The sequence below is a fragment of the Buteo buteo genome, chromosome 3, assembly GCF_964188355.1.
Source record: "Buteo buteo chromosome 3, bButBut1.hap1.1, whole genome shotgun sequence".
NCBI classification, from domain to species: Eukaryota; Metazoa; Chordata; class Aves; order Accipitriformes; family Accipitridae; genus Buteo; species Buteo buteo.
Genome location: NC_134173.1, coordinates 66,630,026 through 66,647,785, shown reverse-complemented (window position 1 = coordinate 66,647,785; position 17,760 = coordinate 66,630,026). Strand labels below are relative to the sequence as shown.

Below are 17,760 nucleotides of genomic sequence, written 5' to 3'. Positions count from 1 at the left end.
TTCTCTTTTCAAAATATTTGCTTATTGGTAATGACTATAAATCTGTCCTAGTAAAATGTTGAATCATGATACATACTTTTTCCTTTCAGAACCTCTGAGATTTTTTTTTCTTCAGTGGAGAGGGCAAGAAAGAGCTTTACAACTGCAGTGTTGCTACTTTCCAAAGTACATTACAATGACTAGTTTCCTATGACAAAAGTTGCCTGAACTACTACTGCGTCTCAAAATGATTTGTTACCTATCAAAAAAATATTATCTTTCCTACATTTACCAGATTCACTCCTTAAATTGTTTGGCATAACCAGAAATATTGTCCTTCACTCAAAACTTATCACTTTCTACAAAATGACTACTGAAGCATGCATCTGTTAGGTGTTCATACAGGCTGTAGTTATCAAGGATTCCAAAGTGCATGTTATTAGCTGCTATAAAAGGGCTATGAAACCTGTCATACTTTGTTCACCGAATGTGAAACTAAATAACCTTCAGCAAATACAGCAGTGGCAGTTAGGGTCACAGCAGTAGAGATTATACCTTCTGATTAGCTCTTTTCACAGAGTATCAGAAATTTAAACTGATATATAGAGATTAAAGACAGATCTTACTTTCATTTTGTGAAGGCAAAATTCTCATACTCTGTGCCAGAAGATGCCTTTGATATATATATACTGGCATGAAATAAAAAGACTTGGTAATACAACTTTAAACAGAAGGTGGATTTTAAATTTACAGAAGATACAAAACGCAAAGTTACAATTCCTGCAGTAATCATGACTTAGTTCCTATGGGCTCAGTCCTGCAAGGTTCTGTACTGTGGTTATACTCCAATAAGGAAGTGAAACATGCCAGCAATCTCACTCATTTCAAAGGACCTACTCATGCAATTTAATTTAAGCAACTTGTTTAAGCATTTCATTTAATCAAAAGGAGATCACTAAGCACTTTGCACATCCAGGACCCTTATGTGTAAGGAGAGCATCAGTTATGTAGGGTTAAGGTCACAGAAAGTTTTCCTTACAAACTACACATGCAATAATTTAGAACTTTCTGATATTAGCAGATTTAGTCAATATCCCTCCAAGTGTTCAATTATTTGGAAAATATAATGCAGCCCTTTTGGGGTACACAAAATAGTTAAAATAATACTAAAAAAAACCTAATCAACAATTCTTTTCTACTGTTTACATTCTAAGCAGTTTTGAGCAGAAAAATGAAATGTTTTCCATTAAAAATAAGAAGTGGGAATTTAGGAATGTAAGATAATTCTGAAAACAGACTTCAGAAAAATCACTTGCTATTCACATAAAATCTGTCTGACAGTGTTTTGACACGTATCATCAGAGGTGGAGATTTTGCATCATTTTGCACAAATTCCAGCTAAAGTAGCTGCATAATAAACGCTCACAGATTGATGGAAAATGCCTGCAAACTGTCTGAAAGATGAGCAGAACAGAAACTTCTCTGAGGCATGGTATCATTCTTACTGCCACAGACATGCACCTTCCCAATTTCATTTCTGCACCTTAGCTGCCGCTAAAGTTCAAAGCTAAGAAGGTCTCCTTCCCACAGAACTGCCCAGAGAAGAGGACAATCTCAAGGTGATACAGCGCCATTCTCCTCCCTGAGTATTAGAGCTACCTACTGCACTGCATGTCACCTGTCAGGTGGCAGGAAACAACCATGCAGCTCCCTTCATCACTGTGGCAGCAAGTATCAAGAGAGATAATGTATTAGCTTTCTTAATTTTCTGTTAAAATAAGGTTATATTTAACTGCTTCACACTCTGCACCATACGTAAAAACTGTGCCAAGAAAGTTTTTCTCCTTCAGATCCTAGTTAATTTCTAAGTAGCAAGACCATGTGAGAATATAATGTTTCCTTGTTCAGCTATTCTAGAATACAAATGTCAAATTCTGCATAGAAGGTGTGTAATAATTAAAGGTAACTCATCATGAAAGGCAAATCATTTTAGCATCTACCCCATGTGCTCCTTTGAGATAGAAAAGGCTGGGACAAAAGAAAAGTCCAGGAAAGCCCCTCTGGGAAAACCTGGTTGGAGTTTTTGTATTTTATCTGATTTAGCAATAAAACCAAATCCCAGGAAAGAGCTAAAAATTGGACCATACTGTATATATGTGCTTGAAACAGGCCAGGAGCTATGCACTAAGTTGTGCCCAAACCTGGCAAGACTAATAGTTGAAAACAAAATACTAACCAGGTAGCTGTTGATGAAGTTATCGATATGCGTAACTCACACCAAGTAGTTTTAAAGTGTGTCCCAAAATCTGCAGACATGTAATATGCTGTATTATGGGACCAGTATTGTAGGACTCATGCTTTTGAAATCACAACTCATACAGGAGAAGCTAAAGAATATAGAGATGGCTTGACTTAAGCATGGCTGCTGAATATATTTAACAGGGTGACCTTAATGTTCTCCTTGCAAAATTAAAAAAAAATAACACATACACACAATGTGCTGTAGGGTAAATCACCAATTTATCAAAACTAGTAGATGTCTTTTAGAGATTTTATGAATCTTCAGCTCAGCTGGTATCACAACCCAGAAATTACTACCTCTGAGCCCACTCTTTCTTTGCAGTACTTTCTACATGGCATATGTGATATGTTAGATAGTATTGACAGTGCTCAATTACACATCTCAGCATAGTAATTTACTACATAGAGCTCAACAATGAGAAGAGGCATTTTGTACCAGATGGAGTCCATGTGTCAGTTTAGCCTCTCACAACGGTGTTGAGACCAGAGACCCTGATCCTGTAAGAATGTGGGTATCCGTCATCTTTAAGCTTGTGAATAAATTTGTGATATTCAATTCCATGGGTCTTTTTAAAGGCTAGGTACGAGTGAGAAAAACACACAAAAGGAGAGAGGGAGGATAAGGGTAATGGCAAGAAGATCACAGAACTACAATAACTAGAGAACTGGACAGTCTGACTGGTTCCAGGTCACTGTATCATATATATAGAAGCAAATTTACATATGTGAATATAAACAGATTCCACTGATCTTCAGTCACCCATGATTACTCAAGAATTTCTGGGAGCCTTCCTGGTAAAAGAGCCTTTTGAAGAGGAAAGTAAAGTAGGAAAGTGAATTTATGGTGGATCCACAGATTATTTAGGCAGAAGACACAACACTGATGCAAGTTTAAGGCAGCAGAATTGTGCTTGCTTTGAAAAATTTAACTTTGAATTTTCCACCTGTTTTCTATCTGCAGACCTGAGGTGGCATTTAGTTTTCCATTTCAAATTTGAAGGAGCAGCTGAGGGAACTGGGGTTTTTTAGCCTGGAGAAAAGGAGGCTGAGGGGAGACCTTATCACTCTCTACGACTACCTGAAAGGAGGTTGTAGTGAGGTGGGTGTCGGTCTCCTTTCCCAATTAACAAGTGATAGGACGAGAGGAATGGCCTCAATTTGCACCATGGAAAGTTTAGATTGGATATTAGGAAAAATTTCTTTACTGAAAGGGTTGTCGGGTTGTCAGGCATTGGAACAGGCTGCCCAGGGAGGTGGTGGAGTCACCATCCCTGGAGGTATTCAAAAAACATGTAGACAAGGCATTTCAGGACATGGTTTAGTGGGCATGGTGGTGTTGGGTTGACAGTTGGACTCGATGATCTTAAAGGTCTTTTCCAATCTAAACGATTCTATGATCCTATGATTCTAAAAGAAGGTGGGCTCCACCAGACTGTTTATTTGAATACATGTTCATCATATTGCATCCAAGACTGTTTGTGAAAACTAACAACTTTCCATTCAACCTTTTAAATTGCAATAAATGCTGCGATAGGAGCAAATGTGATGGATTTACCTCATCAAAAACATCATGAATTCTACAAAACGCAAGCTGTCCCAGCTGATCAATAGTCCACATACTGAACACAGCAGTCCATTCAACATCATCATGCATTTCATTTGGGGCACAATCTGACCTCTGTGCACAACCAAAACAAAAGTCCAAGTGGCTAATAAGACAAATCTGGATTTCAGGCAGTAGTAGCAGAATGATGTCCTCATTATTTTTTTTTTTAAAGAATAATTCTTATTGTGCTTATTTAATTTGGTTTTTTTTCAATAGGTCTGCCAGTTAGAACTCAGTCCCATAGCCTAAGCTGAATGCATTATTAGGGCATACACCCCTTCTTCAGGCAATTACAGGGTGGAAAGTAAATCCAAAGTCAGTTATCAAGATTTTATCTTCTCAGTTACAAACACCTGGAAATTAGGAATTACAACATAATGGTGGGGCAGTAGTAATTTTATGGTTATGTAGGGAGTGAAAATTACACTGTTTTGTGGTCTGCAACTTGGTATGTTCATTCTTAGAGTAGTGCCAAGAGCTCTATTAAACTCAGAGATCAGCGCTAATACTCAAATCCAAAATCTTAAAACCCATAAAGATAGGAAACAAATATATTAAGCCCTCAAGCTCTAATCCTAGGGAGTCTTGAGATATCAGATCTAAAATTCACCTTGTCAAGCATGTCCTCACACTTCGTAAATCTCTATAGGGAAGCAATCCAAAGTCCAGTGAAGTCAGCAGGGAAATTCTTTCCACTCGTTTCAGTGGGTTTTGGATAAGGCTCCGAAAAAACAAAACTCAAGGAGAGCTACAGGAGAGCATCCAGTATATAATTTTCCAATGGTATAAATCATTAATCTATGACTCCTGAAGTTCCTGAGATACCAGTTTATGTTGAAATCAAAATGTAGGGTGGGAGGGAATATGTACAGGGGTCAAGGGACAGCAAGCAGAATAATATAATTTCAAAACATAATCATGATTGGGGAAGAACAGCACAAATAGTGTTAGAGCCCATGAACTTTCCTGCCAACAGTAATCACAGTGATATGTTAATAGCTGTTATATGTGCAGGGCAATAAAAGCATACAATTTTTTTGTGTTGCATAAATACTAGAACTGTTCACTCTCCAACTTTTCTGGTAATTCAAGCACAAATAACTTAAAATTTTAACACTTGATAAATCACATGAATTAAGAAAAACAGATTTTTGTAAGTTGCAGTGTTACCGGGTGCGTGCATAGAAGCTGTAAACCTGAGAACACACACAGTAAGCATTTTCCAACAATATAGTTCTACGATTAAAGCAAAGGTCTTCTTAGAGTTGCAACACAACCTAAAGTTGTGAAACAGGAGCAATTTGTTTAAGTGACAAATGAAAACAGCTTACCTAATCTTTTTAGAAGATCCTATCAATTAAGAAAAAAAATGAAAAACTCTTCAAATTAAAAGGTCCACCTTACAAAAAAAAGATGTGAAGCAATATTTTCATAATATTTGTATTCAAACGCATCAGGAACTGTAGGAGTCTAAATAAAACTACCAAGATAATTACACTGGCTTTTTTCTACACAGATATCAATTTAAGTAAATTTTTAAATAAGAACACTCACCTCAGTTTAAGCCATAACTGGCAGTTCTATATTTTAGGGCAGTTAGTCACATCTTACCATTTAGCATTCAAGGAATCTATTTTTTTTTAAACAAGACTTACATTGTTTTCTCATCTCTTTAAGTTGATCCTTAAAATACATATATTTTTCATTCCTTTGCAAATCTGAGTCACTGTTCTTGCTCTCCAGTGCAGTAAATTTTTCTTTTACTAAATATTTTAAATCTGGTATATTTTCTGGTTTTTCTCGTTTTATCTGTAAGGAATAAGAAATAGAATGTTATTCAATATGACACATTTTAATGCAAAGTAAAAGACATCAAGCAAAAACTCAAGAACATAATCTCAGTTTCTTTTGACTACAGTTAGGTTTCCTGCTGTGAAACCATAACCTCCAGGTAATTATTTATTTCAGCAAAAGTAACTGTGAAATGTAGAGATTAACTTCTCAGTGTCATTTAACTCAGTTGCTGTATACAGGGTATTTCTCACACTAACAATAGGGAAAACTGAACCTTGTCAAATCCACAGTCAAATTTACTTCCGTGAGTGGTAAAGGTCAACACGTTAACAGCAACCAGCATAACACTGAATATGAATGAAACCAAAGAATAAGAGTCTGTCCAAAAAGTGAGAAGATAACTGAAAAACAGAAATAACATTTTTAAGAGTTTTCTAAAAACCTCCACTCTCTCACCATTTTTCAATCAGCTTTACAGAAGTTAATAATCTACAGGCATGATTAGTGGGATAACACCAGCAAAAGCAGTACAGATAGCTAACGTAAAAGGAAACCACCTCAATTTATTTGTGCTGTGCAAACAAGAAGCATTATGCCATATAGGCAGGCAAAAACACAGTTTCTTGAAAAGCACTTGCTTACAGTAATTGCATCTGGAATGACCTGAAGAATAAATAACTAGAAATAAAAGGGAAGTCATCACGTAGGCAATAGTAAGATATTCCAAGAATGCAAAAAGCACTTCGGGAATGCAAAAAGCACCCCAAAAAACAATAACTAAGAGTTTTCCCTTCTGTTTCTCAAGCCAACATTAAATTCTAGGGAACGGTACCTTTGACAGGTCTTCATAAGACCTAGCTTACAGGTGGTGGGGACTGTGCTATGCAATGATGATCAGCAACAGCACAAACTCTGACCGAAGTTGGACATTCGTCAAATCCGTAATGCTAAGCATTTTCTGAACCAGACAAAGCCTACTTCTATCCCAAACTTATGGCAAAACATGCCAATCTGAAAAAAAGAGGTAAGCATCATTTCTGCTGAGCCACTCTTCCCCTGCCGCACACATTAAATTCTGCCCCTCACCAAACCATGGTACTATTCATTGTGAAAGACAGGGAAAAAGCCTACTGAGAAAAAAATGGTCCACTTCATCAAATTGTTTCAGGTTCCAGAGTTTACAGAGACCTTGGAAATCCTACAGAATATATTTTATTTCAGGAACCAAAGAAATAATAAATGTTCATGTAAAAATGGACTTTGCGGATATATAAAATGCTATGTAGCCAAGAAAACTTTACTTTCCTTTTAATCAAAGCAAAGCAATCCATAGAACTATTACTTCTTCCAAGAGTGAAGCCAGTTTGGCACGTTTACTTTAGGCAGATGCAAGTTGTGGCAAGAAGAAAAATAAGAAAAAACCATGCACTGCCAGGTGATACCATGCAGTTTTCAAAGGTACCTGGAGATAAAAGATCACCTACCACAACATCCAACTGTGAATGGGAAAGACTCAGGAATAGCTTTGTAACAAAGGAGCACAGTGACTATGAAAGACCAACAACATGTCATCACAGACGCTCAAACTGATGCATAAATGTAAGAAGTAGCATACAGTCCTTATCCTATGAAACTTGAAAAAAGGAGCAAAGGAAAACAGAACATCCTGCACCCAGGGCAATGGGGGCAATCATACACACTCCAATGATTTGCCTCTGTCAGCATCACAGCAAACTGCTGCAAAAGAAGGCCTACCACAACCAAAACCAACATTGTTCAGTACTCTGCTGAAGAAGAAACTTGGCCATCAGGTGTATGTAAGCACAAGAAAGCAGTTACTAAATCAAAATACTTTCATAATCCAACACACTATAAAGCAATGATTTGATTCGGACAACATGTGGTGCAAACATATTCCTTTCTGCAACAACTTCATCAGGCTGTTTTTACAGACATTCTCTCTTTAACATAAAAATAACATATAAACACAGGACCACACTCACAAGCACAGCCCAAATAACAACCCATCACTAAGACCTGCCCTCATCACAAATGACAGCACTATGGCCAGATACCATATAGAAGATCCAGCTGTGTATACTAAAAAAAACAACTCACAAAGTGCTTCTAAGTTGCTGATACTCACACAAAGAGTAAAAGAAATTATGTGGACATTCATTACAGACACCCATCTGTAGCAAAGACAATGTCAATAATCTTTTTCTCTCCACAGGGACTATGTTACACATTGATACAGTTACATCAGGCTCTTTTTATCTTTTTCTTGACTCATGGAAGATTTGAATACAGAAATTAACCCACATAGGATCTTCAATCATACCCTCAGAGTGAGAGGTGAAGAGAAGGGCACAGCCAATGTTAGCTGAAACAGTGGTTCTCTCAGTTCCAAGTTCCAGAATTAAAGGTCTTTACATATATGAGCAAAAAAAGAGCAGGAACTGTAACTTACACTGTTCTGTTAGCAAAAAGGACAGATGTTTGAGAAGCTGCATTATATGCACACAAATAAGCCTTGCCCCTGCCACTGTGGAGCTACAAAAATTTGCATGTAGACATCTGTACTAACCTCAGGAGAACAATTATACAACACCCTCCCTTGGCTACGTAACTATAATCACACAGCTTGCTGCCATATATCTAACAAAGTAAGAGCTAGCATGCGATTTGCTAAAGGGAACATGAACAATTCCACCAGTTACCAAGAAAAAAAAAAGTCTTTCACACCAGCTATATTCCCAATAGCAATACATTACATTGTGAGGATAATCCAGCAATGCAGCACATATGACATAGGCTCAGACAACCATCTAATATAGAAACCTAAAGAGTCAGATGAGAGAGATGCTCAAAGAATGCTATTTCCTGTAGTTTAACTTCTTTCATGTTTACAATTTAAATTCAGTTTCTGTTCACTTCCAATGATTGCTTTCATTAAAATGATTAGTAGAGACACCATTCCTGACCACACTCAATACTGTACCATCACATATGCTATTACTGAAATGCCAGGTAGACCTTCTGGAAGGTCAACACGTCACAGGTGAATAATAAGGCATGTCCACCCACTGTAATAACAAGCAAATACGTTTGCTGTGCACAAGCAATTTCTCTTTGGTGCTGCATATCCTATTCCATGAAGAGGGTTGAGAATGGTTCTAACCCAAGAACATAAATGAAAACAAATGAAAGAAAATGTGACATCAGTTCCTCATGGTGGGACAGAATTGCAACATTTTATACACTGCATCAGCACAACACCCTTACAGGTACATTACAGTTTTCTTTAGTTACCACCACCCACTCCTACTCTACAGATTCATGATGGATGTAGTGATGATGAGATCAGCATAACAAAATGTGCGAGGACAATACAAATATAGGATATGGCTAAGGAACAGGGCAAAATCACCAATATTCAAGACAACTTGGGGTAATACTTCTTTTTGGTCTGAGCAGCATGTCAGATAAATGCTTACTAGCAAACCTGAAGCCATTGGCATGTTCAGTTTGTCAGTAAAAGTTACTTCACATGGGAACCATGAAAGCCATGTTAAGCAAACAACTGTTCGTTTAGTAGCACTGTCAGCCAAAACCAGCATGCTAAGTAACACCTTGCAGTCATTAGTCAATCCATTGAGAGTTACATTGATTTTGAAATGGGGTGGAGGCATACACACCCTACAAAGCATCCTCGAAATGACATATAACTATGAACTGGGAGTGTTCAGGACATATGGTGAAAAGAAGTATCAGTCACAACAGCTTGTTTACAGCAATAGAAAAAGCAAAAGCATCTGCTGTGACAGTCCCATAGCAGCAAAGAACCACATGGGTATTTACATGGGAGCTCAGCAATAAGAGGGAGAACAGACATGTTATACATGATAATTAATGATACTCCATACATGATCTACCAGCAGTGCTGTCAGGAAAACACATTTAGAAATACCAAAAAAATAATTGTTTAGAAAAACGTAGCTGTGGTTTACCTATCAAAAGATACATTTGTTCATGGCAACACACCACACCACCTGGTCACAGCTGACATGTGCAAAGAGGTTACTGCGTTTGATGGGAAATGCTTATGAAATGAGCCAGTTCATGGCAGGTCTTTGACTTCTGCCAATATCTATCTGTAAGGATGAGCTTTCCTTTTGTAGATTCTCTCACTGGCAGTGTGTCTATTCCATGCATAAGCTGTTAGACTATGCCTCCAAAAATCAGGCTTTTTGAAAGGCCAGCTTGCACAGTCTAAGATAACAGTAAACTCAGGATATTCTAAGGGGCAGTCTAGGCAATTTTTATTTCATCAATTACCACAACCACCAAATAGGAAATAAATTATTCTGTTCCAGATCAACCCCAGAACCAGTGAGGTCAGAGGTATCATAGACTAAAATTGGACCAGCTTGCGGTATTAGTCTACATACAGTAAGGAATCAGTGCCTAAAAATGCACTAATTAGCATAACTCTGCATGTAGCATTGCAACATTTAGTAATTTGTCCTTCCCAGTATTATATCCCAAAACACTTTACCAACGTTAAAGAATTTAGCCTCAAATGCCCATTGTGACATATGTACCATCAACTGTATTTTACAAATGGGGAGACCGTGGAATGAAGAGATTAATAACTTGGCCTAAGGTTGCACAAGGAGACTGGCAGAACCAAGAATAAATAAATCCCGGTTCTGTGCTTTGAGCACAAAGCCATCCTTTTACCTTCTCCTTTAGCTGAGGGAAAGTTCAAATTAACATGTGCATTTGGTTCACTCTCTACAAAGAGGTCTGAAACAAGGTTTGCCTTGTGGCTGCTTGGCAAACTTTGTGATAAAAGAGCGGCATTCTGCATACCACAAAAATGCTTCACTGGACTTTGCATTGCAGTAGTTCAGTATGTGACACTCCACGATTATTTCTTAGCCTTTTCTTTCTTCTCTCACTAGCATATAAGTCCTTTAGCTGCATATTTTTAATTCTGTCGCTGTTCCTAATTTCTCAGGGCAATCGTTTATGTCCTTTGGTTTTGGGGAGTTTGCCAGTGCCATCCATTTTATTTCTCACAAATTTCTTGCCATACCTAAACCACACTGATGTTTCCTCAAACCAGTGACACAATCTGCAAAAGAACTGTCTTTCCAAAGTGTTCAGAATTCTCACCTTAATCTTTCAAATCATGCATTATTTTTTCCCTGTAACTTAATCCTTACAAAATATGGACTTTTAAAGTTTAATTTATGGATATTATTGACATTTGGTATCTGTGAGGTAAAGAAACATTCCTGCTTACTAATGACCTTTTTAATGACCAAGTCAGCTGACATGGCAGAATTTCTTCATTTTTCAGATTCTTTGTTGTTTCATTTATGAAAGGGAGGGTGATTAGTCACTCAGTGCTACGAAGCTCAGAGGTATGTAGTTACCCAGATATTTACATGCTTTTGGGACAACCCAAAAAAGGATACACTGATGTCTCCAGCTAACTCTAAACTCATAGTAATTTAGACTGTATTTACACTACAGCAATGTGCCTGTGCATATGCTTATGGAACACTGATAGCAGCTGCATCTTTTGGAGAAAAACTTGGTATCTTATAGATCCTGTTAGGACAGAATTTCTTATCTCTGTGAATTTAATATTGTAGAGGAACTCAGTCAAGATTTTTCAGGCACACAACTTCAGGTACTTCGGGACTTGGGGTGACTAGCCTAAGACATCCTACAAAGACCCAGTTTTCAGAACCTAGGTATCTCACACTTTCTGAATTGACATCACTTTAAAATGTCTGACTCAGACATGGACATATCTAAAACTACTTATTTCAGAGAACAAATGCCAAGAATTGGCTGGCTATAGCAATAAGTATGGACACTGTCAAAACAGCCTCTCTGAGCACCTCCATCAGATAAAAATAACTATTCTTCCTTTATTTACATCTGCCATGCAACAAAATCAATCAAAAATGCATGTCACATTTCTTTCTTGTTTAACAATTCCTATGTCCTATTATTTCATCCTCACCTCACTAAATAATTTATTATTACAAATATGCAGTCTTTCAACACACACATTTATTTTACCTCAGGGTAAGTCAAAGTTTGCTGTGATTATTTATTATAACCAATTTTTTTCACTGAGAGGGAAAATAACATGGGAGCTAAGTAAATTTGTGGGTTGAGTCACCCATATACTTTGTGAATCATGTGAGAACCGACTCTAAGTGAGTCACCACTGTAACTGAATCAGGCTGCAAAATTTCAGCTCAACCTAAACAGTCATTTATTATTCTTCAATGGCTGGATTCAAACCCTTAGCAAATATCAGATCATTTGTTGATGCACAAATAAAACACAGCTCTTGGAAACATCTGTAAGGGATGTCAAAAAGGATATCATCATTCAGCAGCAGGAGCTGCACTAGTTTGAACACAGCTTTGCCGCAGTCAGAACTGCCTAAGGGCCCACATCTGATTCAGGAGATTCAACACCTCTATACATCATGGCTGCAGGGCTGGGACTCCAGTTGAGCAACACCTTCGCAGACAATTGTGAAATGCCAAGAGAGGCATATTTATGAGGGCTGACCCATACTTATGACACATGCTGCCTATTAAACCAGGCCAGCACAACAGAAAATGACTGTCAGCACATTTCAAATATCCCAAAACGCTGCCAGAGTAACAGTCTGAAGGTGAGGCAGGGTTGCCATGGTTCAAAGGCAGCATGTCAATATGGTGGTTGTAGGTAAGCTGTCCCCCGTAATGAAATTGCTAGTACCTTCCACAGTTTCTCTTCCCTACTTTGAACACACCTCGAGATGTTTAACCTTTATAAAGAAAGGAAGCACAGAGGGGCACACGCTGCTTCCATGTATATTGGAGTATATCCAAATGAACTCCTCACAAGTCGTGGCACATGAGTCATTTTGGCAAGACTAGAAATGGACTTTGGCCCACACTGTTTGCTTTCTTTCTCCTGTTTAGAAAGGAACCATATATACAGAGTGGGATTACAGTAAATGAGCACTAGGTGAAGAAACAAAATTGTCTGGCGCAAGTGCAAAGTTTACAGCCTGAACAGCATTTCTTGGGGTTCCCATCTGTTAGAAGTTTCACCTCAAGCAAAATGCTTTACTCTGCACATGTTTTAACAGAAAAAAACCTACTCTTTGTGTTTTCCCCAGTTACCCACTACGGTAGAGGCAAGACTGTGAACATCTTTTTGTTTCTCTCCAAGACCCCTTGTGTGCTGCTTTACAAAGTGCAAAGGGGTAAAGAGAAGCAATGAAAGGGGATCCTATTGAAATACCAGTATTGAAACTACTTTTTACCAATAGTGTAAAACTGGCTCATAAAGACAATATATGTTAGCATTAGAGGTGAGGTTTTCCCAAGGTACCAAAGGGAAGAAAGTTAATGGATATTTAGCACCTTAATCCCTTCAGCATTTCTGAAAGCCCAACTGCCCCTGGTTTGCCATGAGGGTTAGACTGAATTTTCTTAATGATTTCAACCAAACAGAAGTCTGTCCTCATCTTGTTTCTCTGTAGTTTTTCAGTATATGAAGTATGAATACAACAAAGCAAAAAATTCTACAGTATTTGGGAGACATTTATGAAAACACCTAAAAAATATGGTTCGAGACACAGTGGAGGAGCAAGTACATAAATTTACTAATCCCTTCTTCTCTATGTACTTTAAAGTTCTGCCACAAACATAGTTCATATGCAAGCTAATTTGGGGGCACTAGAGATACACAGCATCTTGTTCTAAGTAGTTTTGCCTGAGCACAGATTAAGGCATATAACAGCAAAAATAACTATTCTTATAAAAATGTTGCTTTGTTTTAACAGCATGTTAGAAACTGTGAGGCAGATGGTGCATCTGTTTTAGCAAGGTTGATTCAGCAAATGCATCAGGCTGTTGAACCAGTTTACCAAGATGCTGATTAATTCACATATTTAGAAAATACATTAACATGGATATTAGAGCTTTTTTTTTTCTTTAATATCCCACTCAAACTGATGGGAATTTAGACATTGATTTCAGTGGGAGCAGAAGAAGGCCCTAAGGTGATTTCAGATTAACAACCTGTTTACTCTTGCATGGCTCTGCTTGGTTGACTGAGATCACTAAACCTCATGTTTTCCACAGTGTGGAAATAAAGGGCTAAATCCCAAAACAAGTACAATTCAGTGTTATCTTCACCAGCTCCTACAAAACACCGTTGATTTATGCCAGCTGTGAAGCTGATCCCTGTTTAATACAAAGTGTAACTTATCCTTTGGAGACCTGCATACAGCATGCATTGTTAAAATCAGCTGATTTTCCAGAGGGATGTTTTCCATATTCCTTGGGTATTCCTCCAGGGAAAGTCAAGCAGTCTTTTTCAATTTTTATTCCACTCATTTTTTTTTTCATTCATCTGATTATATCCTTGTCCTCAAAAAGTTCTTCAGCACTGATAGCATTTCTTCTTCATAGTCTCCAAAGCAGCAATGTGAGTCATATTGTCATTTTTCATTAAGACTAAATGTAACCTTTACACTTTCGGAAAACAGCAGTAAGATTTCTTAAGTACAGACTCATGCTTTATTTGAATTGACATTAGTTGAAAAACATATATCCTGGCTGACACTTACAGCCTAGACTAATCAAATTAATATATCTGTATTAATATATGGATCAAGATGGCAATACTTCCATCAGGGTCAGCTCCACCTTTAACACAGAACAGAGAACTCAGTGATGGTGCAGAGCTGCACTAAGCAGAAAAAAAACATGACAAGTGTAACTGCAGTAAGCTCCCCCGAATTTCCTCATAAACTGGGAGTACCTACCTTACACTGCAGTGGGTACAAAACACCTCACCTGTATGACAGTCCTAGTCTGTGCCCTGTGGCAGAACTGCCTTTTATTTTGCACTTTACTGCGGATGCCTTAGAGACTAGTGTCTCCCTTGAGCCTTTCCACATATCACCTTCTTCAATCATTATTAGTGATGCTTCCTTATCCAGCTTCCTATTGGGACAGCCCTCAATAGTTATTAGCCACTAAATCCTAGGTCTTACTTCCATTCTTATCCTTCTTGATTTACCAGTTCTGGCTGACAGCTTGCACTCTTCCCTTGTCTTGGTAAACACTATGTGCTTTCCTAGTACATGCACGAGTGATGCTTTTCTGTTGCACAGGACACTTTGGAATGCTAACATACACTTTTTGTTATATAGGTGTCCCACAATATCTCAGTTCTGTAGTTTTTATAGGCTCCCTGCAGGCAGTATATCATCTGACAGAGAAGGATATTTTCAACTGCAATTCATTTCCTCCTCTTTGCTTATAGGTCCCATTTTTGTTATTAACGCAGTTTCAGCAAAGCCTCAGAAACAGAACTGTATCAGAACTGAAAGGGCCCTTGCTCCTAGTATGCTAGATTAAGCTGCTTATACATTCCTCTATTGTCACCAATTTTTGCAAAGACATATGCTGCATAACAGCCTGGATTAATCTTGTCTACATTACCACCCTACACGTCCTTCCCACCAACTTTCCAAAATCCTTGGAGTCTATCCACACCTTTCCTGTTATCTATCAGAGCATCAAGAGACTGGTTCTTGCCAGTAGATAACTGATGATGCCAGTCCCTGTCACCCTGTTTGAATTTCAAAACAAATGCATTCGCACTTTCTCTCTCCCAGTCCTCCTGCTGTGAGAAAGCTCTTCATAAACATTTGGCAATGTATCTTTAAATCCTTCTTCAAAATCCTTGTTTAAAAGCATCTTCCTTTATTATGATGTCCACAAACCCCTTCGTAACTGTCTGTTTCTGTGCTATGACAGCTGTGTGTCCTGCACGACTGAGCCCAACTTCCTGATTCCAGAGCATCCCTTTTTATACAGAGCCTCACAAAACTGGGTCCTGAGAAATCTGATGAAACCTAAACAGCTTTTTTATTATAGGTCATTACATTAACTTCCACATCTTAGCTCAAAACCAGCTTGCTTCATACTCTCCACATTAAAGGAAAAACTGTGAACAATATATTAAGCTGTAATTAAACACAGTACTAGCAATAGTAAGACCTAACCATAAGGTGGATACCGGATGCAATCTGATAGCTGACTGTAGAATAGAAAGCACACAAGAAGAGTTTTTAAAAATTCAGAGACATCTGTTTTGCAACACCCTTGCAATTTATATGCAATGCTTTTTTAAATATCTAAACATGAATTATCAATCCAGGTTTAAAATTATGACTAAAAATGAAATCATATTCCAACTCTCCAGCCCATATAGACTCCCCCATTACACATAAGCCCTTGATTTTTATGTGTTGCTGGAAGTAATTAAAATCCAACTTTAATTTAAAACAGTTTTTAAATAGTTCATAGTTAAAATAACAATTTCTGTGAATGACACTGGTGTGTGACAGCAGTATTAGTTAACTCATGTCTGCAAAATGTGACAGCAGGGTGAGAAGGAACAGGAAAAAAATTAGAGTCCTCAGCTGCAGCTATAAGGCTGAAGGAGATGGTTCCACCTGAGAGTCTGTCTGCATGGCAAGAAGAAAAAAGGAGCACAAAATAGAAGAATTCCTAAATGGAGTAGTCTTCACATATACTGTTGAAATACTGTTTGTAAAAGCAAAATAAATTTAAAAGCTTAGCCTCAAATTTAAATACACTTTTCTTAATACTGCCTCAGCTGACAAAAAAAGGTTATGGAGTAGAAATCTTGTTTGTCTACATAAGAACTTAACTCATACAGGAAGTCAAACCAGTATGAGTTTGGCCATAATACTGAAAAAACTCAGTACTTTTTTGACTATCAAAAACATCCCCATTATGCTGGCTGACAATCCCAGAAATGTGATGTTGTCCATGACTAGAAACTATCACTTACCGTAAGATTTAAAAGCATAAAAAAGAAGTAACTTTGTTCTGAACTTATCACTCTATGCATGCAAATATTTCCTTTCTGTTATTTTCAAACTCAATAGATACATTTTTTTCTTTCTCCTCAGTTTCTGCAACACTATCAAATTTGTCTCCCCAAATTCTTTCAGGCTGCTAGCATAAACCCTATGCCAGCCAACTCTCTTGATCACACCTCCCCTGCCATTCGAACTTTTCCCTACATCTTCCAGAATTTACAGTCCTAGCTCTTATATTTAGTACTGGTTTTGAACTCGTCCTTCCTCTTTCTCATATTACTTTGCTTTCCCTTTTTTAGCTTCTTTTCAAGCTCATCACCATTCATCACAATTTTTCAGTACCGCACTCTCCTTCTTATAATTCTATCAAACTCACTTTTCCTTCATTTTTCTGACTCAGTCACTGTATATCACATGCTAAACTGATTCCTCTCTTATTACTAGTGCTAATTATGGGATGCCTCCATTATTCCTTTTATATATTACGTTCTCATCAAACACCAGGTCCTGAGTCACAGGCAAAGGATTTAGGGAGCAGATGGAGTGAGTGACTGCCTCCCCTCCACGCATGGGTCAGCAGCCTCACAGGAACGGAAGGTTATGCTGACCTCTTCATGGGGTATTGTAGTCTGTGCTCTCCCAAGTGCACCCACTGGTACCTGGGAATATTTTGTCCTGAAAGTGCTACTGCTGCACACTTTCCTCAACTGTCAGTGACCACCTTAAGTCACCTCATTATAAATTGAAACTACACCATCCAAAGTGGAACAGTATAACTCACCCTAAGTAACTAAACCTTTTAATTGCATCTCATGCTTCAACAGGGATCTTCTCTATGAGTACATGTCACAGCAAAATATTTAAATTTGACTTGACACTGCTCTGTAGTTATTCACAATCAGATGAAATTTCAGCTACTTAGCCAATCACTTGCTACTTTGGTCAGTTCCTCTAGATTAACTATTACCAATCCCCATCATGATTTCTCCCCTTTGTTTTTGTCTTCTGCCATGCAATATACAGTCACATGATAATATTTCTTACTTTATGAGTTTCTCTTCTCCACCAACCTTGCCAGCACATTCTCTTGTCCAAGGGACTTAAGTTTTGACAGCGGACACAGCTC

General features: G+C 37.9%; 1 protein-coding gene across 1 annotated transcript in view; it reads right to left on the bottom strand.

Annotated features, from left to right (window-relative positions):
* The window catches only part of NSMCE2 (NSE2 SUMO ligase component of SMC5/6 complex), a 135,342-nt gene that overhangs the window by 64,512 nt on the left and 53,070 nt on the right, over nucleotides 1-17,760 (bottom strand). Inside the window, exon 4 of the mRNA XM_075023952.1 lies at nucleotides 5,542-5,695. Within this exon, the coding sequence (XP_074880053.1) occupies nucleotides 5,542-5,695 (154 nt within the window). The remainder of the gene's footprint in view (nucleotides 1-5,541; nucleotides 5,696-17,760) is intronic.